This window comes from Ambystoma mexicanum, chromosome 6p (assembly GCF_040938575.1).
Source record: "Ambystoma mexicanum isolate Mex_15411 chromosome 6p, UKY_AmexF1_1, whole genome shotgun sequence".
Lineage (NCBI taxonomy): Eukaryota > Metazoa > Chordata > Amphibia > Caudata > Ambystomatidae > Ambystoma > Ambystoma mexicanum.
Genome location: NC_090935.1, coordinates 479,690,039 through 479,715,735, shown reverse-complemented (window position 1 = coordinate 479,715,735; position 25,697 = coordinate 479,690,039). Strand labels below are relative to the sequence as shown.

General features: G+C 47.1%; 1 protein-coding gene across 1 annotated transcript in view; it reads left to right on the top strand.

Annotated features, from left to right (window-relative positions):
• DHX29 (DExH-box helicase 29) overlaps positions 1–25,697 on the top strand; it is a 1,426,484-nt gene that overhangs the window by 1,035,553 nt on the left and 365,234 nt on the right. The window contains exons 19-20 of the mRNA XM_069627279.1: positions 21,235–21,363; positions 21,452–21,527. Of these exons, the coding sequence (XP_069483380.1) occupies positions 21,235–21,363; positions 21,452–21,527 (205 nt within the window). The remainder of the gene's footprint in view (positions 1–21,234; positions 21,364–21,451; positions 21,528–25,697) is intronic.

Here is a 25,697-nt window from a genome sequence, read left to right as displayed (position 1 = left end):
CACAGAATGCCGCTTGCAATACAGCAGTGGCTCCAGCATCTACTATGTCCTCCTGCTTCTTGTGAGGGGACAGAAGTGTGAGGCAGACAACTTTGTGAAGATTTCTTAAAAGATGCCATTTGTATTAACCCAAAAGGTTGGACAAACTCCTCACTGTCCCTAACCTGTCGAGGATTTCCCTTCCTAAAATAAACTGAAGGAAACACTAACAAAATGATTCTGTCCCTCACGCTTGTACACACAATACCTCAACAAGGTGACCTGGCATTTCAACCAAATCAAATGTATCAGTAAGGTTCACAACTTGATAAGTTTCTCCTTATAAAGTGAGTGAATTCTCCTCCACAGAGTTCAGCAATATTCTGTTCAATAGTTCCAATAAAATAAGGAAATTGTCATGATGCCTACCCCGGGGACCCAGACCACGTCCAGCAACCCCGGAAGCAGGCATCAAGTTATCCTAAGCAAGCCCAACAACCCCTGCTAGGGGCTATTTGGGTCCAGTCCTGGCGCCTATGGTGCCAGGCTCATATGGAGAGTCAGTCCTGGCGCCATAGGCGCCAGGCTCCTAGATTAAAACTTACCTGATGCAGACCATGCTGCAAGAGCTGCAAGCCAAAAGAGGCTTGGAAGGGACTACTTTACTTAGGGACTATTTTTTATTTGGGCGGGGCTGGGGAGGAATACATACCTGGGACTACTTTGGAGGCTATTTAAACCACGCCCGAAGAGCAGCACACACTTCGCGTTATTCTGCATCCAGCAGCGTAACGCTCACTGTGCCTGCAAGTCTGCATCCAGCCTTCTGCCACGCCCGCCTCGAGTTTGGAGCTCTTAGAAAAAGGGAGAAAGAAGGAGAAAAGGTTAGAACAAGAGCAATACCTTTAATCCTTACCTGAATTCCCGATCCATCGCGCCTTCGAGCTGGAAAAAAGAAGTTATTTTATGCGCGTCGCCTCGCCTGCTGCAGCGCCGCGCTGAACTCACCGACCTTCGCAGCATCTTCATATTCCACTGCATCCTCCTGCATGTTCTCGCCGCACTCCGGCGCCTAAGGAGAAGACAAGAACAGCAAGGTGAGCCAAGGGAATATACAGAGTAATATTAGTTAACCCCATAGACTTACCTGATTTTACCACCGGGGGTACTATTCCTCTTCACAGGTCGGCGCAGCTTCCACTGCATCTTTGCCAAACCCCGGCCCCTAAGGGGAAACAAAAGGACAACGAGGTGAAACAAAGGGACTAACAAGGGGAACCCTCCTCACCACAATAGACTTACCTGATTTTACCGCCAGAGGTATTATTCCCCAAGACTTCATACTTTCTCTCAGCTCCTGAATAAGGGAGAAAGTAATAGGTTACATATTGACATTATTTTATCGAACTGTGTTGGAAAGTAGAAATCCTTACCAGAATACTACCGGTTGCCACGAGGAACTCTTCATTAGGGTCAAGCTGCAACCTGCAAGGAATCGGACAAGAGTGAAAGTCAGGCTTTTGAACTCTTACAAACTTTATACTTGCGGCGTCTTGCCGGAAATCTCAGAGTCAATATTGTTCTGCAACTCACCAATTCCTTCGAGCCAGTGAAGCAACTGGTTAGCAACGCGCCCCTGCGCTCAATGCAGGATGGAGAGCTCATCTTTTCAAACCATCAGGTGAGACTATAAGAGGGGACATCAAAGGCGATCTGTGGGGAGAACAGCAGGGATTGGGGGGGATTTACGCTCAACTCCACAGGTGGTTAATTCCCTTTCTCCATTTGCAGAAGAATATTCCTACGGGCCAAGCAAACGAAGCTAGGTGGGCCAGTCCAGTCCGTCATCTCGGCCCTACGGGTCACATTGGTGGAGACCGCAGCTGTCCAGTTCCGATCGACGCCTCTGTGGGAGCCAGGTGAGCGTAACAGAAATCCTGTCTTGTATCAAAGTTCTACTTCAGTGCTTTTAGTTTCCATTCGACAACCAAAATTCAAGCTTGAAAACAAAAGTTCCAACTTGAATTCACCCAACAGTTCAAGATTATCCAACAAGGTTTTCTTTCTTCTACTTGTGACAAAGAATTCAAAATAACTTCTCATCAGCAAAGAATACTTGCATAGTTCCACATATCTTTGTCATTATAAATCTCCAAATGCTCACAAAACCTTTGGTTCCACAATGTTAGCTAAATCTGCAACAGGTTATATGACACTTGCTTCAGGATCAACATGATTGTCTGTTAGCATAAGTCTACAATCACTCCCAGAACTTTTGATTACACACATTGGTTCCACAATGTTATATATATCGGCAACAGTTTTTACAACACTTGCTTCAGTGATATACATCAGGATGCTTCAATAACAGTTCAACAAAATAGCACAATGGTTCTGCCAACACTTCAAGACTTTTAAACACACCACAGTACTTCAGGACTTCTGCCTGGTCTACTCCCCTGCCAGGCCTATGCTACCAGGTTCTTTTGTCCTGGTGTACTCCCTTGCCAGGTCTAGCAAAACCACCACTACTACTTCTAAAAGTACTCTTGTGGTTAATTTTTATCTTTGTGTAATTTAGATCGAATGGAATGAGAGGAGAAACGTTAATCACTTTGGAGTAGGTCTGATTAAGAATTTTGGGTGCGAGTCTTATATCTTGCAATGAGTTAGTGCATTGGATATGTTTGTGACTGAGAGGGATTGGAGGTGTGCTATTATTTACTAAAATATTGGTGAGATAAAAAATTGGTAAACATTACTTATATAAAGAAATGAGAGCCTAGCAGAGGCATAATTAATCCTGTTTTCTGGGAATGTGTCAATATAGAGATAATGAGATTATGAGGATAAATTGCAGGTGTGGATTGGTGATATGAAGTTCATTTGAAATGTGGAATTATAGGTTTATATTTTCACAAAGGAATAATTGTGCAATGCACTTACTGATTGATGGGTCGAACTACTTTTTATCTTTTTGGTAATCTTGAAGTCCAAATGAAATGTGAAATTATATGTTTATTTTTTCACAAAACAATAATTGAATTTGCAATGCAGTTACTTATTGATGAGCAAATAATTTTTATCTCTTTGGTTTCCCCTATTTGTTGTTTCCTCTATGTATGGTATACAAAATATAATTAATTTTTCTGATGCTAATGCTATATTTTTTTTATCCTAGAATTTAATTCCTGTGTTGGTTATGTTTGGCAAATTGAGTTTTTCCTTAAAGACTATTTTGGTCAAAACACATGTTGGCAAGTTATAGCAACTGATGTACTGATGTGGCAATTTATTGCAATTGATGTAATGAGTTTTGCAACTAAAAACAACAGATGTATTGATTTTGACAATGAAAATAGATAACTTGGTTATTGACTGTGACAGCAACTTTGCATATCAGTTACGGGACATCTTTTAAGGAGCGTGTTAGATGATGGTACACCATGTTTAATTTTGCTAAATCTTTAGGCAGGGGCTTAGCCTAACCAGTGCCGGAATCTGAAGCTACCTGGTATTATATATAGCGCTTGAGTGTCTGATTGAGCCCAAGCGCCCTCAATCACCTGGTAAAGCCCCATCAATCTTGGAAGTGCTAAACATTTTATACCTGATTTGTGGAATTACCATAATGTGTTTTAGTTATATTTTTAAGGCAGGTCACAAGAACTGATTGGTGGGACAACATCAGTCCCCCAAATCCAGATATATGTTGAATGATTCTAATTGGGTGATACCATTTTTGGCCTCAGTTAGTTACTTGTGACATCACAAACCTTCCCACACCGGCCCTCAATTACGTGTTTGTTCTGAATCAGTCAAAAAATGTTTGTTTGCCATTGGTTGGCAATGTCTAATATATGAACTAGTTTAAGATAGCAAGGGGCGAGGCATTCACAGCAAGCCTTACCAATGATGTGCCCCACAGCCGTCAGCGAGGACACTGTACGATGTTGCACCCATCGGACATCAAAACCTCCTTCCACTGATTGGCTCCCCGTCCTGCGCCCCATAGCACCAACCCCAATACTCTGACCCCCAGCTCCCTTCTCACGCCCTGCTGCCAAGGTAGTCTGACCACACCGTGGCTGGAGTTTAACTGCATCTAATTTCGATTTCTCTGCCAATTCGCCTTGTGTACCCCAGTGCCTAGCTCGTTGGCCTCACAAATATATTTTAGAATGAATCTACTGTGGCTGTGTTCTCCTGGGAACCTTCAACACTTGTCTGCCGACTGTTCAAGAAATACATTCTGCTTGACACACAAGGACATACAGCTCTTTTTTTATGAGCTGTCTGCGAGAAATTATTTCAAAGGCTTCTCTACTGTTCACCTATTGTTCAAAGAAAAACCCCATACCATAAACCCTCTACGGCATCTTGCACCCCCACCCTCTGCCGGCTCTATACAGCCACCCCATTCTGCCCCCACAGTACCCACTCCTCATTGTATTGATATGATGTCATTTATAACGCGCCTGTACACAAGTATTTCTAGGCGCCACAAGACAAGAAAGGGAAGACAAAACAATGATCTTAACAGGCATTGTATCATTCAGATTGCGCAGGTGCGGGGGGTCGGAGAGGGAGAAGTGCCGGGGGATCGAGGGGAGAGTGCAAAGGCACTCGTAAATGCTGCCAGGGAGGTGGCTCAGAAGTGCAGAAAGTCAGGGGGGGACTTTAGGGTTCCAGATACAGTCACTAAGTGATTGGGAGGCCCAGAGGCTGTGCAAGGGCAACTGGTCGGGCAGCAGCCTGGTCCCATAGGTTCAGTGGGCGGCCAGGTAACCAGTATGCGCAGCAGATGGAGACATCAGCAAGGGAGGCAGAAAGCGGAAGCGAAAAGGAAGGTCTTCAGTTTCTTCTTTAACCTTGGGTGGTCCTACTCAAGTTTGAGAGAGACAGTGAGGCTGTTCCAGAGGGAGGCTCCAGCCGAGGACAGAGATCTACCCCCACCCTCTGCCTGGCAAAGCGTCTGACTCTGAGAGTTGGAGGTGAATGAGCAGAGGGCTCGAGTAGGAAGATGCTTGGGAAGAGAAAGTTGGATGTTGTGTGGTCCCTGGGCCCCAGAAAGCCTTGTGGACGATGCAGGGGGTCTTGAACTTGATCTAGCAGCCACAGGGAGCCAGTGGAGAGATTTCAGGGCTTGAGAGATACGATCCTAGGCTTGCGTCCAAGGACAAGTCTTGCGGTCGTGTTCTGGATTAATTGTAAAGGGCGAAGAGTAGAGGTTGCAGTAGTCCAGCCTAGAGAGCACCAGGGCTCTGGAGACAGTGAGTTACTGGGGGAAAGGGAGAAAAGGAAGAATAACTCTGAGGTGGTGCAGCTGATAGTGTGACTTCTTAGAGATGTCAGCGTGAGGAGAGAAGATGGAGTCGAAGATAACACCAAGGGTCTTGGCCTCACAGTAAGGTGCAGATAGAGGGTCCAGGGTGAGGGGCCAGAGTGAGAGAGGGAAGCCGGGAGCAGGTGTCCCAAGGATCTCGGTCTTACTGGCATTAAGGCACCATGGGACTTCTCGCACTGCACCTGCTTCTGTGCCACATGCAAACAGCACCACATTCAATGACGTCACCACTCCCAGTGTCACCCACCATGTCATCGTTGATGTCACCACATTACTTGCGCAAATGATACGTGTGCCCCCCTTGACAGCGTTGAATTTGTTGCTTTGCAACATATTGATCAGTGTGTGCTTAAAAAATCATGGAGTATTTCATTTGCTGAAGTTTCTTTTCTGAACATTTTAATGCAAGATGAAGAATATCGATCTGCTTGTCACTGTAAATGATACGTTATTGTCATTCAAACTCTGGGTTCTACAAGTTCCAGTAAATTGGGAACATCATCCTTCCAAATAACAAGCAGATGATCCATTTAACTCAGCCATAATAGTGCTTTTCTTTTCCAAATATTCTCAGCTGAATGCCAAATCAGTTAGCTCCAAGCAACCTAGTAGTAGACTGGCAAATGTCTGCCCATAGCTGTACCCTGAACTGGATGATAGAAGGAATCCTTGAATTTAAAATGATTATTTTTCAAAAAAATTCCATCATATCCAATAGCATAATGGTATATACCCTAAAAATGTAAGGGCAGTCTCAGAAAAGCAGACAAACAACCATCACTAGGTTTGATGATAGTGTGCAGTATGGTAAGTCTAATATAACACGTTTATAATCAGACTCCTATAGTATATCTCGCAGTCTATTGAGATCATCACAGATATGCTTCACAAAGTAGGGTAACTGGTTCGCATACAGTTGGAAAAAGTGATCAATGTTGCTAGACATGGGAGTATTTAGTCCCCTAATGCAGTTTACTGTGACAAATACCTGGATGTCATCGCTGCTTTAAATGGGGGAGCCTCTTTTCATGAGCCAAGGAAGGTGAGGCAGCTACCCGATTGTCCCCTTGGGGTGGCACTCAGCGGGAGGATCTCATGGGGAGGGAAGACCCCATTGATAGTAGTGACCATCTTGGGAGCACATGGTGTCCCTCTAAACCTCCCACCTTCCCTCAAAATCCCCATTTCATAATGTCCCCTATGTACTTCTGTAACACGTCCCCTATGTAAACCACTGGGACGAGAAGAGGCAATGAGTAATGAGTATTACTGACCAGATCGAATTCACATGCTCTAGTCTTTCGAGCAATGTCATTGGTCAGCGCCTATTTAAAGTAGGAGAGGTAAGAGAAGGATGATGTCTTCGTTCTCGGAACGGCATCGGGTGCCGAGAGACGCAGAGAGGCACAGAGGAAGCTCCGGTGAGCTCAAGGAGTTGCTGAACTACAGAGCAGACACGCAGAGGACCGGAGAAGGCTTTAGTATGTCAGAGTATCCCCTGAACTGCAGAGCAGACGAGCAGAGGAGGCTCTGGTGTGCTCAGGAAGCCACTAAACTGTAGAAAACACATGCAGAGAATTGGAGAAGGCCCAGGTCAACCACAGAAGCAACCGCAACTCCTGGGAGACCCGCAAACAATCGGAGGGTGATGGCCAAGACCCTGCAGGTAATAGGTAAGAAACCTAAAGCGGGGATGAACTGTATCCTATTGCGCTGGGGAGAAAAAAAGTTTTGTGTGAGTGGTGAGTAGTATGTGGTTAACCCTGATACCACTACTTGTACTCGTCTAAGGTGAAAAAACACTCGGGCTCCGTGCTTGGCCAATACAATTCACAATAATAGTCCAGATATAAAGTATCTCAAAGTCTTCAACCGATTAGGATTCCAGTTTCTTTGGTATTAGGTTAGCAGGAACAGCCAACACGTGTTTCGACTCAAGTCTTTTTCAAGGCAAATGGGTATTTTTCTGCATTAACCGGATGGTTTTTTTATCTATAGATTATCAAATAAGTAGATTGGAGCGTCCTTTTGAGATAAGAGATAACCACCCCACCCTCCCAATACCCGCCCTCCTTTGCCTAAAGCACCTGTATGGTTTATCTACCAAAAGAGGAGAAAAAATAAACTTGCAACTTATGGAACTCCTGCTTCAGCAATCAGTCTTAAACTACCTTCCCAACTCCTATATCTTCCGCTACAAACAAAGAGTGTAACATGGCCTCTTATGTTGCAATGCCCGCCGTGGCCTCACCTTGACTGCCCCATACCGCACTCTCCCATGCCACTGTCTCTGCCATCGGTGACCGCTTCAGGTCCCACCACCAATCCTCCACCTCCGGGCCTGAAGAGATTTCCACGCCATGGCTATTCTCCATTTGGCTAGAATACACGCCAAATCCTTCATGTTATGAACATGTTTTGTACCCTTGGGGCGTGGCAAGCGGGCCAGTAAACATGCCCTCGGAGAAAGAACATCCAGGTTCAGCCCCCCTCTGTGCAATCTGTTCGCCACACTCTGCCAGTATAGCCCCACTACCGGGCATGCCCAGAACATATGCAGCAGCCCAGTATCCCCCCGCGTTGCACCTGGGACACTTGTGCCACAGCAACTGTGAACCGCGAGATTCTCTGAGGGGTCACATATGGTCTGTGTGTCACCAGTAACTGTATAAGCTGCAGTCTTGCGTTCTGCGACACTCTTTTCTGGTATCCCAGCACCTGCCCCTGTTGTGCATCCGTAAACTCTACTCCAGAGTCTTCCTCCCATCTACCCTATGTCGCTAGAGGGGAGGAAGTCCCATTAGACAGCATCAGATCATATAGCAACGATACGGTTTGCCCCCCCTTCAGAAGTATTGTATAGGACATCCACCACCTCCTGTTTCCCCATCAGCTCACTGTACGCCAGCCATCTACACACTATCTCCCTCTTGATTGTGCTGTATAACAAATATTGGCCTGTAGTCCACTGCATTCCACCAATTTTGAAAAGGGTACAAAAGTCATATCCTGCAATAGGTACCCTATTGTGACCACCACGCAAGTTTCCCATCTAGTGCGTATGCCCCTCCACATTTGTGTTGAAGATGCTACCACCGAGACAGCAGGATTTGCACCGATATCGGGTCTGTGAGCCCCATTGCCGCCAAAGCTCTATCCCACATTTTCCCCATTCCATGTTTTCAGTAGATGTCTAGGGGCAGCTACACCAACCTCCATTTGAATTTTCTGCCGGTAGCAGGCCCTAAGAGTTGGGATTTCAGTTTATAACTCGCAGAATTACTACTTGCTTACCATTTGATCCTTTACACAACAGATACAACCAAATCCCGCACATGAACTTTCTTTGGTTCCAGTCCCTTTGTCAAAGATTCACATGTTGTAAAACATTTGATGATGCTCATGCAACCTTTGTCCCCAACGAAAGCATTTGGGAGGGAAGAAAGAGGTTTTAGATTAAGCATTTAATACTATGAATGAAAATCCTCATAAATTAGTGAGACAATCCCCTGTGTCACCTGGAATGTAACTAAACAAGGTTAGCACATCATGATATCCCGAGACCTAGGTTTCATCAGTCAAGAATCTCACATCCCGAGAGCACTTGTTTCAGAGTTACTTACCCTCTGTTTCGTAAACTTGAGTAAGCGAAGTGTTTTGTCTCATTATAAGGAGGCTGTTTCAGCGGGTAATTTATTCCTGTAGAATTCCTCAATGATGGGCATAGTCCCGGCTTAATTCCTGCGCCTACAGAGGATCCCAGCAACTACTGTAGTCTTTATCTTACAGATGTGTGTAGCAAGGTCTTTGCACCCTTCTTACTAAAAGATTTGTTTAAGCTGGTGGAGGAAGAGATAACTGTTATATCATGCACTTCCTTACTAGAAAGGCCTCAAGGTCTGATAATTCCCCCTCTGTTGAACTTCTCGACTACTAGTCTGCTTTTTACTGTAGATCGAGGCAGGTTATGGAGGAAACTATAAGGATGGGGGATAGAGCCAGGACTTTATATTATTTGATCATATTCCATAAGGGTACTACTGTTAATGTGAGGCTGAACAGAAGAGGAGGATTTACTAAATCAAAGAAGGCACATCATGGACTCGAGAAAGGTTTCAACGTGGCACCTCTGTTATTCAACCTTTATATGTTAGTCCTGCCTAATTGTTTGTGGCCTTAAATAACTGTGTACCTAAAATAGGTAGATCTAATATAGGCTGGTTGGCTTACACTCATGAATTTGGTCCTGATGGATCACGCTCAAATTAAAATAGTTTAGGATACTAAAAGCAGTAGGAAAAAAGGATAGAAATGAACTTCTTAGATTTGAACCACTCTAAATCTAAGGTAATGCACTCTCTTCTAGAAAAGGTAAGGGGAGATTTGTTTGGAAATTGGATGGGAAAACCGGGGAATGTCAATTTGTTTACTTGCGGCTGTTTGTCTGTTCGGAAAGTGCAAGCAGATTGCATGTACAGCTGGTTAGCAAGGCAAAGCCCATAATGCCTGCATTGAGGCTTGCTAATGCGTACTGGGTTTTCTTTTTACCTGTGCTCATATTGTCTTACAAGCAGAAAGTTATCCCTAGCATCTTGCAAGTGCACAGGCTAGGCTGTGTTACAGGTTTGAGTTTTGCCATAAACTAGATGGCCTTCTCTGGCAACAGTGCATTGTCTTTAACGCCAAACACTCAATACACAGTTTAAGGTATGGTAAGTCAGACATAGTGTATGGACCAGAGGACATGGTCAACAATTTACTTCATTAAAGAAAACCTCCTCTAAGGATGTTTCTATAAAAGGGTCCCTGCTCTAAAAAAAAGAACACGGTTGCATGTCAGGGTGTCAAACAAATGAGCACTGTCCTCTGTCCAAATGTATTCTAACCTACTTGCTGCCCTACCACTATAAAATGTAAGACAGAAAAGAGAATCTAAGCTTGAGCTTAGGCTAGGTTTACTTCCCCTTTTTGATAATTTGGTGATGGCTGCTTTTCTGATCCTCATCAAAGAATTCTCCTGGAATCTTTCAGTTCTTGGATAAGTATCAAAGTTCCAAAATAAAAATGTGTCTCGGCTATCCTTTTAGGTGCAGCAAGATCCTAGTCATATAGTACAGCCACTCTTTGCTTTATCCTGTCTCCTCCGGACCTTGATAGGTCAATATTCACAACAGCAACTAAGTTTACTCTTGGGTTTTTTCTAAATTGTTCGCCTGCTTAGCCTCATGTATGGTACGGGTTTGGTCATTCCTGATTGCTTTATCCTTTCACTCACTTAGTTGTGGACTAACTGGTTTCTCAGCCCCAGGTGGGCTAAAGGACTGTTCAACCCTTCTATGGTAGTCGCTTTGCTCACCCCTTCGTGGGGTACACCTACTCTTAGGTGAGTGTGGTGTGAGAAACCAGAGGGTGTCCCACCCACTAGTCTCTGGGAATCTCTCTCTCTCGGGTGGCCAGGGCATGACCATCGCCTTTGGATACAGACCCCGGGTGTGGACCAGTGCGGGAGGATCACCTGGGTGAGGGGTTTAGAGAGTGGGGGTGTGATAGCTGACAGTCAGACGCAGTATTCCCCCTTTTTTGTTGATCTACCCCATCCTATTTTTTAGGATTTTCTGAAGTCCCAACTGCACCCCCCCCCCTTTTTTTACACAAACACTGGGCAGAGGAAGAGGGTGCTGAGAGTAACCAGATTAACTCTCTCACATTGTACTGGAAATGTCCTGTTAATCAGGTCAGGCACTTTACCCTAAGTGCATACACCTGATGCCAATTAGCTCTCCTCACACAAATAAAAGGCAATATATAAAGACACACTTTGAGCCAGGTGGAACATGAGAACAAGCACAAATTCCGGGACAAAGGGGGACACCTACTGGAACAGCAACGGACCAGGGGACGAGAGCAGCGGGCCGAAAAACCCCAAGGCTTCCCTTCTAGAGTTTGTTGCCTCCGACAGACCGCAAAAGACTCGCAAAGAAGGCCAGATCCCACAAGTGAAGATTGTGTTGTGTTTCAAGGACGCCAGCTACCCTCCCGGATGAACGGCAGAGTTGGGCTGGCGAGGTCAAGTCTGTGGTAATAATCTTGAATCAAATTGGAAAATGCAAAACAAGAAAGAAGCGCACACAGCCGGTGAGTTGATGAGCAACCCGAGAAACCTGTGTTTGTTAGTGAATGAAGTAGCAACATCATATCACAAGTGAAGGCTGCACACGTGGGGATGAGACGCGGAGAAAGGCAGACCCGTGAATTAACTTTAAAGTAAAAAACAGCTGCAAGATCAGCGATACTAAGTAAGGAAGTAGTCCATTTGAAAATCTCTGTGAAAGGTGCATTGTTTGAAGCTAAAGGGCAGACAAACAGCAAGAGTGAAAGTGAATGGTGAACGTCGAGCATCGAGTCGAAGTGGTGCTGCAGTAGTGTGTAACGAAAGCCACGCATATTCGAAACACTTCGGCATCCGAAAGTGGTCTGAGTCCGATTGAGGGAGGCCCGAAGTATATTAATCTTGGGGAAGGAAGCCCCCTTACAATTTTGTGTGAACTATATCATGAGAGGTCTGAGCTCAGCAGAGGGGGACATATGAGAACTGTGTGGGAAAGGTTGTGAATGTTTTGGTTGAAACATGATTTTGAAAGTCAGAGAAAGGAACTTAAAATGTGGAAGGCCAGGTGGACCTCGATCCACGATTTTAAACTGTATACTGTGTTGGAACCCGAGCCAGAGTGTCATCCTGCCTACAAGGATCACCTTACCCCATGAGGCCTAACATGGGGAGGAGAGCTAGTTCAGCCACATTATCATTTGAACAATGCCTTTTCCTTTTGCGTACATGTTAGGGAGAATTCTCTGTTTAGGCTGAATTTCCTAACCTAGTGAGTCCCCCTGCAGCTTTGCTGGATTTCTGGAGTTTGTTTTTTTCGAGGGGATTGGGTCCTCCGACGTATTCCATATATATGACAGGTAATGTCCACAGCTGTGCTGCTTCGGAAAATCTTTGGCGTCTGCGTCGATGACGTCGATGCGCTGTCCCCGAGGACCTCCTCCGACGGCCGACGTCACCCGATGTGATAAGTAGGACGCACAACGCCCATAGCCTCAGTTCTGTTTTTTCCGCAAACGTGTTCGCTTCGTGAATCTCGGTACGCCTCGACTCGTTGGAGTTACTGTTTTCTTTCTCGGTTCATTGAACCTGTTCAGTTTGTTTGTGGCGATGTCTTTTTCATCTTTGACCCCGCGTCTGGGCTTCAAGAACTGCGGAGACTGTGGGTCCAAGATGTCGGTCACGGACTTGCACGACGCCTGCCTCTGGTGCCTCGGGGGGGCCCACGATACGGACGACTGTGTCGACTGCCAGTCGCTCACTGCGAAGGCCTTGCGAGAACGCAAGAAGAAACTGTCGGTAGGTCGGGTGTCTAAGCCCCGGAAGTCGAGCTCTACGGGGCTTTCGACCGATGACTCGAGGGTTGACTCTCCACGTCGTCGTCAGAAGTCCAGTGGGTCTCCTTACAGGAGTCGGTCTCACCACTCCTCCGCCTCTTCTAGGCATTCCAGGAAGCGCCGGCATAGGTCGCCTTCCCCGTCCTCTTCCGAGGACTCCGCCCGTCGGCGGGTCACTTATCCCTCCATGCAAGCGACACCGGAGGAATGGGCTTCCTTCGGGAAGCAGATGCTAGCGATTCTGGAATCGCAGAGCACCGGTCCGTCTGCACCTCCGAGTGGGGTCGGTCGGCACCGGTCGAGAGACACCGCCTGTACGCCTCTGGGCTCGGGTGGTCGGCACGGCTCGCGGGAGAGGTCCCGCTCGGACAAGGGTAGCCGTTCTCGCCATGCCCGTTCCATGTCCCGGTCCTCGATGCGCTCGAGACCGCGTGATCCTGTGCCGTCTTCGAAGAAGACATCGACGCCTGTGGCGCCGAGGTCGTCGACGATTACTCTCGAGGTTCCGTCTTCGAGGGTGTCGTCGACGCCCAGGCTGTCGAGAGACACTCTCGGAGCTCCGGCTTCGAGGACTGTGTCGACGTCGCCGATGCTGGAGGCATTGCAGCTGACGTCAACACCGATTCGCTCGGCGCCCTCGACGCCTTTTCTGTCGACGCCGGCGCCGACTCGCTCGGCGCTCTCTACGCCTTTCGAGGTGGTGGTGTCGGAGGGGCCCCGTGGCACGGGGTTTGCCCCTAAAAAGGCTATGGCTAAGGTCCGGCACTGCTTTGGTCCGCAGAGGTCTTCCTCTCCCCGCCTGGAGTACATTTCAGAGGGTGATGAAGGGTCTGATGGCGGTCTGGTTCCGGTTACGGTTCTGGATGAACCTATCTCGGGCCATAGTCAGTTTGATGACCTGAGGCAGTCCCTGCATGATGCCAGTGGATTGGACACCTCTCCGGAGGTGGAGTTTTGTCGGCCGGAGCCTGGCACTCATGCCGATTCGTCATATCGGCGCCTTATGTCTCAGGTTACCGAGTACTTGAGTTGGTCGGCTCCCCCAGGGGAGTTCGTTCAGGATGATCTCACGGACATCCTTGATCTCGGTCCACCCACTGACCCGGTTTTGCCTTTTCATATGGCTTTCCAGAGAAGGGTGACGGCAGCTTGGACTGCTCCGGAGAGTCTCCCGGCATTTGGCAAGTCTTTGTCGCGAAAATACCGTCCAGCCAGTAGCGACCCCTGCTACTTGTCTAAGCACCCCACCCCGGAGAGTTTGGTGGTGCAGGCGGCTACGGCCCCGGCAAAGCAGGTGTCGTATCCTACCATCCCTCCGGATAGGGACGACAAACGTTTTGACGGCTGGGCGAAGAAAGTGTTTTCTTCTGGGGGTATGGCGCTTCAGGTGGCCAACTCCATATGTGCCTTGTCTCGTTTCACACACTCTGTGGAACTGTGTTGCATTAGCACCTGATCATATTCCCGAAGGGGATGAACGGGATGTTTTCCTTGCTATGGTTCAGGATGGCAAGGATGCCATGTGTGAGGCCGTTCAGTCGGGTTTGGACTTGGCAGATTGTGTCAGCCGGTCCATGGCGGCGAGCACCGTAATGCGCAGGTTTGCGTGGTTGAGGAAGTCTGGGTTCGCTCCTGATGTGCAGTCCCGGCTCCCCAACATGCCCTTTGACGGTGGACACCTTTTTGGCAGCAAGGCTGACGAGAGCCTTGAGAGGTTGCAGACCTCTAAAGCTGCAGCGAAGTCGTTGGGCGCTGCAGTTCGCCAGCCTCTGCCTTTTCGTCCTAGGGGACAGCAATGGAGGGGAGGTTCCTTTCGCTATTACTCGTCCTTCAGTAAAGCGAGAGTAGCTAGCAGTCAAAGAGGCCATCGTAAGAGTGCCAGAAGTGGAAACAAAGGTACTCGAGGTGCCAAGGCCACTCAGGCAGTTGCCTCTTTGCCCTCAGGCAACGCCGCAGCCGCTACCACTCAGTCATGAGGCCAGTTCCCATGGTTCGCCGGTTGGGGGAAGGCTGGCGCAGCATCTTTTAGAGTGGCAAGCCATTACTTCAGATGTGTGGGTTCTGGAGATCATAACCCACGGCTACTGTCTTCCTTTTCGGCAGAGGCCTCACGACAATCCACCAGGGAACCTCTCTTTGAAGAGTCCGGATCCGCTCCTTGCGCAGGAAATTCAAGCCCTGCTGGAGAAAGGCGCCATAGAACTGGTGCCTGTAGCGGAGAGGAACAAGGGATGGTATTCCCCTTATTTTTTTATTTCAAAGAAAGACGGGGGATTGAGACCCATCATGGACTTGCGCGGTTTGAACAAACTCCTCAGGAAGGACAAGTTCAAGATGGTGACTTTCTCAAGTCCTCCAGGCCCTTCAACTTCAGCACTGGTTGGTGTCTCTCGACCTCAAGGATGCTTACTTCCATGTGCCGATCCATCCCAAGCACAAGAAGTACCTGAGGTTCGCAGTTGGCGACTCGCACTTTCAGTTTCGGGTCCTGCCGTTCGGATTGACCTCCGCCTCAAGGGTTTTCACCAAGCTCATGGTGGTGGTGGCAGCGCATCTCAGGAAAGGGGGGATTCACGTCTACCCCTACCTGGACGATTGGTTGATCAGGGGAAGCTCTCCCGAGCCAGTCCTGGATCATCTGTCCGTCACCTGCCACTCCCTTCACAGGCTGGGCTTCTCCCTCAATGTAAAGAAGTCCCATTTGACACCAACGCAGCGGCTCCAGTACATCGGAGCAGTGCTCGACACGTCCCTGGGGCAGTGCTTTCCTCCTCAGGTGACGGCTCTTCACATTCAGCAGATGGTGCACAAGTTTCAGTTTGCCCAGACTCTCCCAGCGTCCGAGTTCTTGAGAATGCTCGGCCTCATGGCATCCTGCATTCTTCTGGTGCCAGAGGCTCGTCTGCGGATGAGATCTTTGCAGTGGGCACTCAAGCTCCAGTGTCTCAGTCCTCCGCAGGCTTTCGGACCTTGTTCAGGTGCCGTCCTCGGTAGCCCGGGACCTTCTGTGGTGGGCCGTCGAGGGCAATCTGATGAAGGGTGCCCCATTTTGGCTGCTCTGGCCGGAGGTGACGATCGTGACGGATGCATCCCTCACAGGATGGAGAGCTCATGCCAACGAGCTGACAGTCAGCGGTCGTTGGTCTCCGTCGGAGTCCAGACTCCATATCAATCTGTTGGAGCTGAGGGCCGTCAGGCTAACCCTGAAGGCTTTTCTGCCGACTGTGCGCGGAAAAGTGTCCTGATTCTGACGGACAACACAGTGGCCATGCACTACCTCAACTAAAAGGGGGGGCAGGGTCACTTCCGCTGTGCAGGGAGGCGATGCAGCTCGAGTTCTGGGCCATGCAGCAAGAAGTTTCTATCTCGTCAGTTCATCAGGCCGGAGACGACAACGAGACGGCGGACGCTCTGAGCAGGCAGAGCACGATCTCTCACGAGTGGGAGCTGGCTCAGGAGATTCTCCTGGAGATCTTCGCCCTTTGGGGGACCCCTCAAGTGGATCTCTTCGCCTCCAGTGTCAACCGGAAGTGCGAAAGGTTTTGCTCGCGGGAATTTCCTCCAAAAGGAGCCTTAGGAGATGCGTTCATGGTGGAGTGGTCATTCCCACTGCTGTGCACGTTTCCTCCGGTCCTCGTCATCCCGCAAGTGTTGCAGAGGTTACGGAGGTTCGGTTCCCGGATGATCCTCATTGCTCCGGCGTGGGCCCGGAGGATGTGGTACCCGGACCTTCTAGACTTGTCCATCTGCCCTCCACGTCGTCTTCCCTACCGAGACGATCTGCTCTCACGGGAGGGGGGTCAGGTTCTCCATCCAGAGGTCAGATCCCTCAATCTTCACGCTTGGCTTCTGAAAGGTTGAGGTATAAGGATTGGGACCTCCCTGAAGACGTGATGGAGGTGTTGCTCTCGGCCAGGCGGGCGGCAACTAAGTCTCTGTACGGTTACCGTTGGAGAAAGTTCTGCGACTGGTGCAGAGTTCAGAATGTGGATCCTTTTGAATGCGACATTCCCATGGTTTTGTCTTTTTTGCTTTCTTTGGCCCACAGGGGCTTGCAAGCGGGGATCATTAAAGGTTACCTGGCGGCGCTGTCCATATTTAAGCGCTCGTCTGAAGAGTGTTCCTATTTTAAGATTCCTTTAATTTCGCAGTTTTTGAAAGGGCTCACTAATGTGTTCCCTCCATCACCTTTTTTGGTGCCAGGTTGGGATTTGAACCTTGTTCTTAAGTTTCTTATGGGTGCTCCGTTTGAGCCTTTACATTCTTGCCCTTTGAGGCTGTTACTCTGAAAACTGTGTTTTTAGTTGCGGTTACCTCCGCTCGCAGAGTGAGTGAGTTACAGGCACTTTCAGTTAAGTCACCCTTCACTGTATTTCACAAGGACAGGGTTGTCCTTAGAGTTCGTCCTTCTTTTCTTCCGAAGGTGGTTTCAGAATTTCATTTGAGCCAGAAGGTTGTTCTACCGGCGTTCTATCCTCCTCCACATCCTGGTAAGGAAGAGGAGAGGCTCCATAGGCTTGATCCTAGGAGAGCGTTGAGCTTTTATATCTCGCGCATGTCCCGGGTCAGAGTGGACGATCAACTTTTCATTGGTTACGCTGGAAAGCGTTTGGGACAAGCTGTGACGAAACAGACTTTGTCTCGTTGGATTATTTTAGCTATCTCTGAGTGTTACCGCTTGGCGGGTAAGGACCCTCCAGCTGGCTTGCGTGCCCATTCTACCAGAGGAGTGGCTGAGTCTACTGCCCTGCAGAGGGGACTTCCTATTCGTCACATCTGTGATGCAGCCACCTGGGCTTCAGTACATACTTTTGTACGTCACTATTCCCTCGATTCCATCAGGGGGCAAGATCTGGCCTTTGGCAAGGCAGTTCTCTGTTCCGCAATTTGATTGGGCATGCTAAATTTGTATTCTAAATTCTTTCCCACCTCCTTGCTTGGTACTGCTTTGGGAGTCTGTCATAGATATGGAATACGTCAGAGGACCCAATTCCCTCGAAGAACAAGTTACTTTCTTACCTGGTAACGATCTTTCGATGGGATGGTCCGACGACGTATTCCATATCGCTCCCTCACTGCCTTCCCCGCTGCAGAATTTCTTTTGCGATTGCAGCTTGCGTTCCGCAAGGCCTTGTGTGTCTGACTGGCAGAAAACTGGTGGCACACGTTCTGGGAAAAAACTATAACTGAGGCTATGGGTGTTGTGCGTCCTCCTTATCACATCGGGTGACGTCGTCCGTCGGAGGAGGTCATCGGGGACGGCGCATCGACGTCATCGACGCAGGACGCAGACGCCAAAGATTTTCCGAAGCAGCACAGCTGTGGACATTACCTGTCATAGATATGGAATACGTCGTCGGACTATCCCATCGAAAGAACGTTACCAGGTAAGAAAGTAACTCGTTCTTCTCCTGCCAAGAGTGAGTCTCTTTTCCTCACACTGTTGGACATGATTTGAGGGGCTCCTTTGACTGTTAATGTGTTTTATGGGCTATGGGGTCTTTTACTCCATAGGGTCTCGTGTTTTTACTATATGTGTTACACAGCACAGTGCAGTGACACAGGGGTGTCATAGTGCCACCCCACCATAGACTCCATACCCTGGGACTGACTACCATCTCCCAGGGCATGTAAAGTCACCATTGGCTTTACTAGTCCCAAATTATGAACAGAAACCAGTACAAACCATCATATTGTGGACGTACTGGTCGGGGCAATTCGATTGCCCCAGGGTCTGTTATTCGAGGGGGCACGTCTCCGTCCCCATGATCGAGTTTTGGCTGGTGGCAGTGGATACTACTTTTTATATTCGACCGCGAATATATCTCTATGGGATTTTCCCATTGTTCGAGGCTACCAACTTTAATTATTTAATTCTCATAGCCTCGAACATACCGCCGGTTTATTTATTCAATATTAATTTGCCGGTTGGTATTTTTTGCCAGAACTCTATTCTAAAATGGCGTTTCTGTTCTCTTCTGTGACTCCAACCCAAGCTGAGTCCTTTGTTCCACTTTTTGGCGGGCTTCTCCACAGAAGCCTCCAAAAGTGGTGCCACTCTGTCTGGATACCACAGAGGGTGTGGGAGGGGGTTTAGGCACCCTGGACTGAGTTACCTTGGTAACTCAAGTCGCACTCTTGTGTGATTGGCCCAAGTGGTGAGCCGGCCGGCTCAACACTTAGCATGTTTGATTGACAGCTAGGCTGAGTGAATGGGGGTGTGCTGCATAAAAGCAGGGCTTTTGGGACTGGAACTTTAGAAGTCGCCACAGGACCTGAAAATCCGACGAGGGAGAAGCTGAGCCGACCTGCTACGACGACACCACCGGTGGAGCCCTGCGGAACTGACTCACCACTTCCCAACAACAGAGAAGATCTCCCGGCTGGAGAGTCTTCTTTCCCTGACTGGTGGGCACAACCAGTTTACCTTCTTTTTCTCACATCCCAGGACGTCTTGCGGTCGGATTGCCCGTGCCAAGCACCCCGGCAACCGGATAGCCACTTACCACTGGACCGTGAATAAAAGGACCGCTCCTTTTAACTGAGAACTCCGCGGCTGGTTTCTTCCCTGGCAGTGCAACAAACTCCTGTCTTCCTCCCCGACGAGATCCTCTCTTCACCCGGACGAAGCACCGACTTGCAACCGCTGCCAGGAACAACTGCCCCCGCTGGAGTATTCTCACGACTTTAAGGTACCATGTCCGCCAGGCCTCCCTTTCTAAAGATTGCTACAAGGTAATAATAATCCTTCTGGACTGGGCTGGCCGCCTTGACCATCTAACTGGTCCCTTTCTTTTTGGTCCAACTTTTTCTGAACTTATTGCGAGACCTTTGGGCACTGTGAACCGTGTGACCTTGGACACATTTCGACCGGAGCCTCTTAAAGTGGGTCCGGCCTTGTTAACTTTGACTTTACGGTTTTAACCTGCCTTCTGCTCCTACTGTGTTCTTCTGAAAGTGTTGGGATCTGTTTCTATCTTTGCTCTGCCTTTCTCTCCCTTTTAAACCGATTGATTAGAGTGCCATCTTCGTTAAGCGCTCACCGCTGTCTGAAAATAAGTGTTGCCTTACTTAAGACTTGTCTAACTAATCGTTGAAGGGAGTGCATATCTTTTAGTGACCGTGTTTTTGAACTGCTTGATATTAGTGCCAGTGTGTTTTATTAGATGTGGATTTAAATAAATAATTATATCTCTTTTACACCAAGCTCTGGTCAGTGTTTGCTTGTTCTACTGTGTTCTTTTGTTTGACCTATTGTGAATACTCTGTATACTGCCTAACTCTTCTTGAGGAAGGTCTGACTGCTCAGCCACAGCTACCAAGTGAATCTGTGTGGTACAGACTGCTACCAAGTGGGTTTACTGCCAAACACCTGTAGTCTTAAATCTTTTGCAGTGGTCCCAGAGGGAACTGCACAGGTTTCTGCCTAACAGTACATTTTCTCCTTTTTATGCTTTTTGTACAAGAGATAGGGCAGGCATTAGGTATTTGTTAGCATAGTCCATTTTGATTTGACAGACTCCACTAGGACTGTTTTGTTTATCTTTTGATGGTCATGACTACTCTCATCTTAGGGCAGAAGGAGTTTCTCCAACCCCAACATTTCCAATAAAGGTTTTACAAATTGTGTCCTGCTGTTCCTGGTTTGGCTTTGCTTCCTCCCGTGGTCCTGGGGTCCTCTGGATCTCCGCCTTACACCAAGCAATAGTGTTCTGCAGACTTTCCAAACTCTCCGCCCACCACGTTAACGACATTGTTCTTCATTCTTCTTCCTGTGGTCGAGTGACTACTACCTCTGTGCAGCATAGCAAGCCGGCGTTTCTCGTTCTTTGGCTGCTTCTCTTATGCGTATTTTCAGTGGAAAATTGTTTGCTCTCTTTAATTCAATTCGATATAGACTAAGCTTAAAAATAGGTTTAAGGATTGGCTAGCTAATGAGTCTTATCTGCAAGGGAAATCCTTAGAGAAGGGATAAATGAAACATTTTCCCCGACATAATGCCTCCCAACCGTAAGTCCTGCAATTGACAGATAAAAAGCTTAGACACATATTTATGCATTTCAGAATGAGTGATGATGCCTAGATTCAAAAGGAGTGTGAACTCTAGAAAATATAATGTTTGTAAGGAGATTAATTCCATTGAAACCCGAAAACACTTGATAATTGAATGCAATGGTTTGGATAATTCCCGTCTAAGGTTTTTAGGATGCGTTGTACTTTATCCTACAATGTTTAAAACTGAAAACCTCAGGATATGTTGTGAGTGGGCATCGACATGCTTGACTATATTGTAGATGGCTCTTTGGGAAATGATTGTAAAAGTGGTGGACAGTGTGTATATTTCAATTATTTTCTATTTTTATCTTTGTAAGTGTAAAAGGTTTGCTTTAAAAATCAAACAACCTGATGTATGTTAAATTCTGTTGCATAAGGAATGTCTTAGGAACTGTCTATCTTCATTTCAGGTACCATGAAAGCAGTCAGATGAGCTCTTTAGTGGAGACATTTGTCAGTAAAGCTAGTGCTCTTCAGCGCCAAGGGCGAGCTGGACGTGTGCGTGATGGTTTCTGCTTTCGAATGTATACTAAGGAGAGGTACGACTTTAGGAAGAATTTAGTTGATATGCTGATAAGTTATTTATGTGCCATAGCGTTTAAAAGTGTTTCCTTCGGATTCATGCAGGTTTGAAAGCTTCTTGGATTATTCAGTTCCAGAAATTCTCCGGGTGCCGTTGGAAGAGTTATGTCTCCACATTATGGTAACGGTTTAATATTCTTAAAGCAATTTCCACTCAGCTGTCCTCTTCGTTGGTTAATATTTGTCCATGTTAATTATTGCCTTCAAGCACAATCTCTGGTAACTGTTGTTTTCATGGGGAAGTTGGGTTAAGCCAAGCTAAGCACCTGAGCAAAACAAAGGCCATTAATTAGTTTTTATAGAATTAAGTGGACTGTATAGCATGCACCTTCAAACAATAGCACTTAGAGCACCTGTGCAGGTGGTTAACATGGGCAAGCGCCAAATAATGATTGCATCACATACATGGTGCCAGGACTGAAATCACCTTTGTAATATGAAGAGACCTCTTTCTATATCACTGTCTGGTGCAGCATGAAAATGCAAAGGCCAAATGGAGCAGCAGCAGGAAGAAGCAATGTGGAGAAGTGTGCAGTGAGCAGGGATGGGCAAATGCAGTGTTCTTTGCAGGTTAGAGCAGTAAGTTCCAGCAAAAGGGAGATGCTCCAGTCCCTGGCTCTGGACGAAAAGTAATGTCAATGTCCATGGGTGTGATATTAGGTGGGGGACAAGGGTGTTTGACCCCCCTCTTGACCCACAACTTCTGTGGCACACCATTGTATCCCCCTCATTTGGCAGGGTCCCCTTTCCTTTAGATGTCATGTCTACCCCAACATTTTCTTCAAAGTTACTCCACTGTTAATGACTAGACAGTATACCAGAGAAGAGTGCCAAGGTGGTTACCTTCAAGACGTATATGTATTTAAAAGCGTTGTTTAAGTTATACATCTGTTCCACGGAATGTTTAATGGCTACTGTGGATTAGAGGGCATACATGTTAATGTATAATGTAGGCAGATGTTCTTGTAATCTATCAAATGATTGTTTGGAGGGATTTTTTTAAACCCACAGTGGTGTGAGGTTTTCAAAGGCCAACCTAGTGTCTAATCAAGGGTTTTTCATGTTTGATCCAATGAAACTGTTTCTGGGTAGCCTAGGATGAGCAGTAAGGCTTTGACTTCAAGAGATCAGGGGTTAGGTATGTAGGTGCAATTAACCGCACCTACAGCTTGTCAAGTGAGAGAGGTCCACATAGCTGTATAAAAAATATACTGTTTATTAAGCCAAAACATATTCAGGTAAACATCAAGGATACCTGATACTACACACACTGTTATCTGCACATACCTGTACACAATAGGCATCCCCAACGGGGGACTAGACAACACTTTACAGTTGCACACATTTATAATCAATCAAGCAAAGCAATAGCATGACTGCTTCATATAAAGTGGGGAGAAGAAAAGTGGTTAAATCAGTATAAAACAATATCTATTATAATTATAAGGCAGTTACCTTAAACATAAGCAGTTATGTCTTAGCCAGGTAAGTGAGGTCCCAATCTCCTAAGGGAGTTGGTTCACAGGTAAGTACATTGATAGAAATCTAGTAAATCACAAAGTCCTCTTGCAACAAGACTTGGCTGAAGCTGACTGGTAAGCTCTTTAAACATTAAAACACCATTTTAGGAATAATCAGTTTCTCCAAAAGGTAGGCGGTCACTCCCAATTCCTACATGCCGAGGGGTGCTGAGGGAGGAATTCCCAACCAGAACACCACCACCAATGATCAGTTAAGGGTAATGTTATCGATTGGCTTTTGCACATTTGAATCCCTACGGGGCTTCTTGGGCACAATGAGTGGTGTGTACTCCGGGCCCCTGAACTTAGATTCCAAAAATACTCCTGCCAGATAAGTATCTATCACTGGTGCAAACTACTCATGTTGTTGATCCTGTTGTAGGTGGTATGTGTACACATAAATTGTGAAAGAACAATCTGTGACCTAATACAGAGACATCAGCCTATGAGGAATGTGTGATCACTGACTGGTGGTACTAAGCTGGTGTATGGTGAAGCGCACAAGTAATCGCATCACATGACCTTCGTAATGAGCTGGACTAATTGATGAGAAGCAAGACATGATTACTTGCATCAGCGAACATTCAGCACCTGGGCAGTATCCCAAAATGATCTCCCAAGCTCATCACAGATCCAGATCAAGTTCAAATGCTTCATGTGCCCAGGAATCATGACTGTAACTCAAAGTCCAACAGAGCTAGTCTAGCTTTATAGTCTGAGACAGGTGTGTTGAATCCAACAGTGTCATCACTCCTGTCTCTGAGGCAACCTTCCCTCAAGTAGCCAGGGTCAGGCAGATGCTTTCTGATCCAAGCCCTGGAGGAGACTATATGTGGGAGGATCACATGGGGGGGATCCTCAGGGAGAGGACACAGCATAGTTGGACGAAGCCACGTGCCCCCCCATTTACTTTAAAGGATATTCCTTCCCTTCCACAGGCCCTGATGGCCTATTGTAATATTCTCCCTCAACCCTTTGCCTATTCCATCTCCAATACTCCCCCCATCGTACAGGGATCAATAGATCCACGGCTAGAGCAAGGACGAGGCAATGAGCGGTAATGATTAATCCCTTAAGGTCCAACATCGGCCTCCCCAAAATCACATGTTAAATGGACTTGGTAACATCAACCCTTGTGATTATCTAACATAAAACGTTTGTGACTTTAAAATGACTGAACTTATAAAAACCAAACCTTCTCAGTAATGCCAGCTTTTCTGTCCATAAGTATGGAAAGGAAGGACAGGACCTTAATCTTATACCAAGCAGTGACTACCATTCCAATAAGCACCATGCTGGAACAAGCAAGAGGGATCGAGCCATGCAGAACAAGGAAAGCCACAAGCACAATGAGCACTCTAGTGGTTCCCTGTACATACCTGTGACTGGGAGATTTTGAAAGTGTAACAGCTTAGAGCAAGAGAGAGTACTTCGATGTGCAGAGGAGTCGGCTTGTGCTGCTGTCATGGAGAAGATGTCTCACCGCTCCATGAGGCTTGTGAAGTTTGAAAGCATGAATCGGTGTGGTGGAGCCGAGCAGAAAATGGGTGCACAACTGCTGCGAAGGCAGGACGCTGCGCAGACACGCCAGGAGCCAATGGAAGACTTCTGGGTGTTCGTCAACTGCAGAAAGCAACGGTTTACCTTCTGGAACCTAAACTGAGACAGGCGTGCCATAGGAGACACCAGAACGAAGAGATAGCCGCCCGAAGAGGAAAGCAGGCAGTACACTGTTGCCGCTTGAGCACGAACGGGACAGAGAACACCAACAGGAGCCGGTGAGTCAACCCAAGCACAGTGGGGACCCCGGGGCGTTTTGGGCGACCGCGCCAAATACAAACAATAAATAAAGCCACAGAAGGAGAGAAAGCTAAGAGACAGATTGGGAAACAAAGTATATTGCGAATAAGACCCCTATCAGTATGTGACTGCATTGAATGCAAATACGTGGGGGACACAAATCAAATGATGTGTCAAGAAGATATGCTATACCAAAAAGGGTATGCACAACTATGAAAGTAAAGAGAAACCACATGTGAATACAAGATGTCCTGGCATGAGAATAAACCAAGCAAATGCAAGTGTGTGTGAATACAAGAAGACGTTGCAGGAGAGTATACCAGGCAATTACAAGTGCATAAGAAGTCCTGGCAGCGGAGAATATCAGGCAGTTACAATTCTACAAGAAGTCCTAAGAAGAAATCTAGAACTTGTTTTACCAGGCAAGAAGGAACTATTGAAAGAAGAACTACAAGACCAAGCAGCTTTGTAAATGATAGTACTGTTGTGGGCCAAGAAAAACACACACAACTGTTGGACAAATAATCATTTATATTGAGGAGGAATCCAGGGGAACGGAGCCCCCCCCCACCTCCCTCCCTCTGAACCAAGGCCCTTTGTCCTTGGAGAATCTTTGTGTTGGAGCTATTTAGTATTCCTTTGCGAACACTTTTGCAAACACCTGAGGTTAAAGACATTTCCCTGTTCAACGTATAGTTTAGTTTATCGTGTGAGGGTCAGAATAGAACCTTTGGACACAAAGATAGTTTTGATTTAGACATCCGGACACAGACAGATCCTGAGTTTTGATTTTAGGTAGTGAAATTCCTCTTAGAGCAGGGTCAGAGAGGCCTTTTCCCAACCCTTTTATTTTCATTAAAAGTCTTTAACCAAAAACATGGCTAACTTGCATTCTCGTTTCATTCCTGACTCCTCACAGAGGGTTTGTTATGCAGGATAATGATTCACCTACGTTGTGACACAAGGAGGAG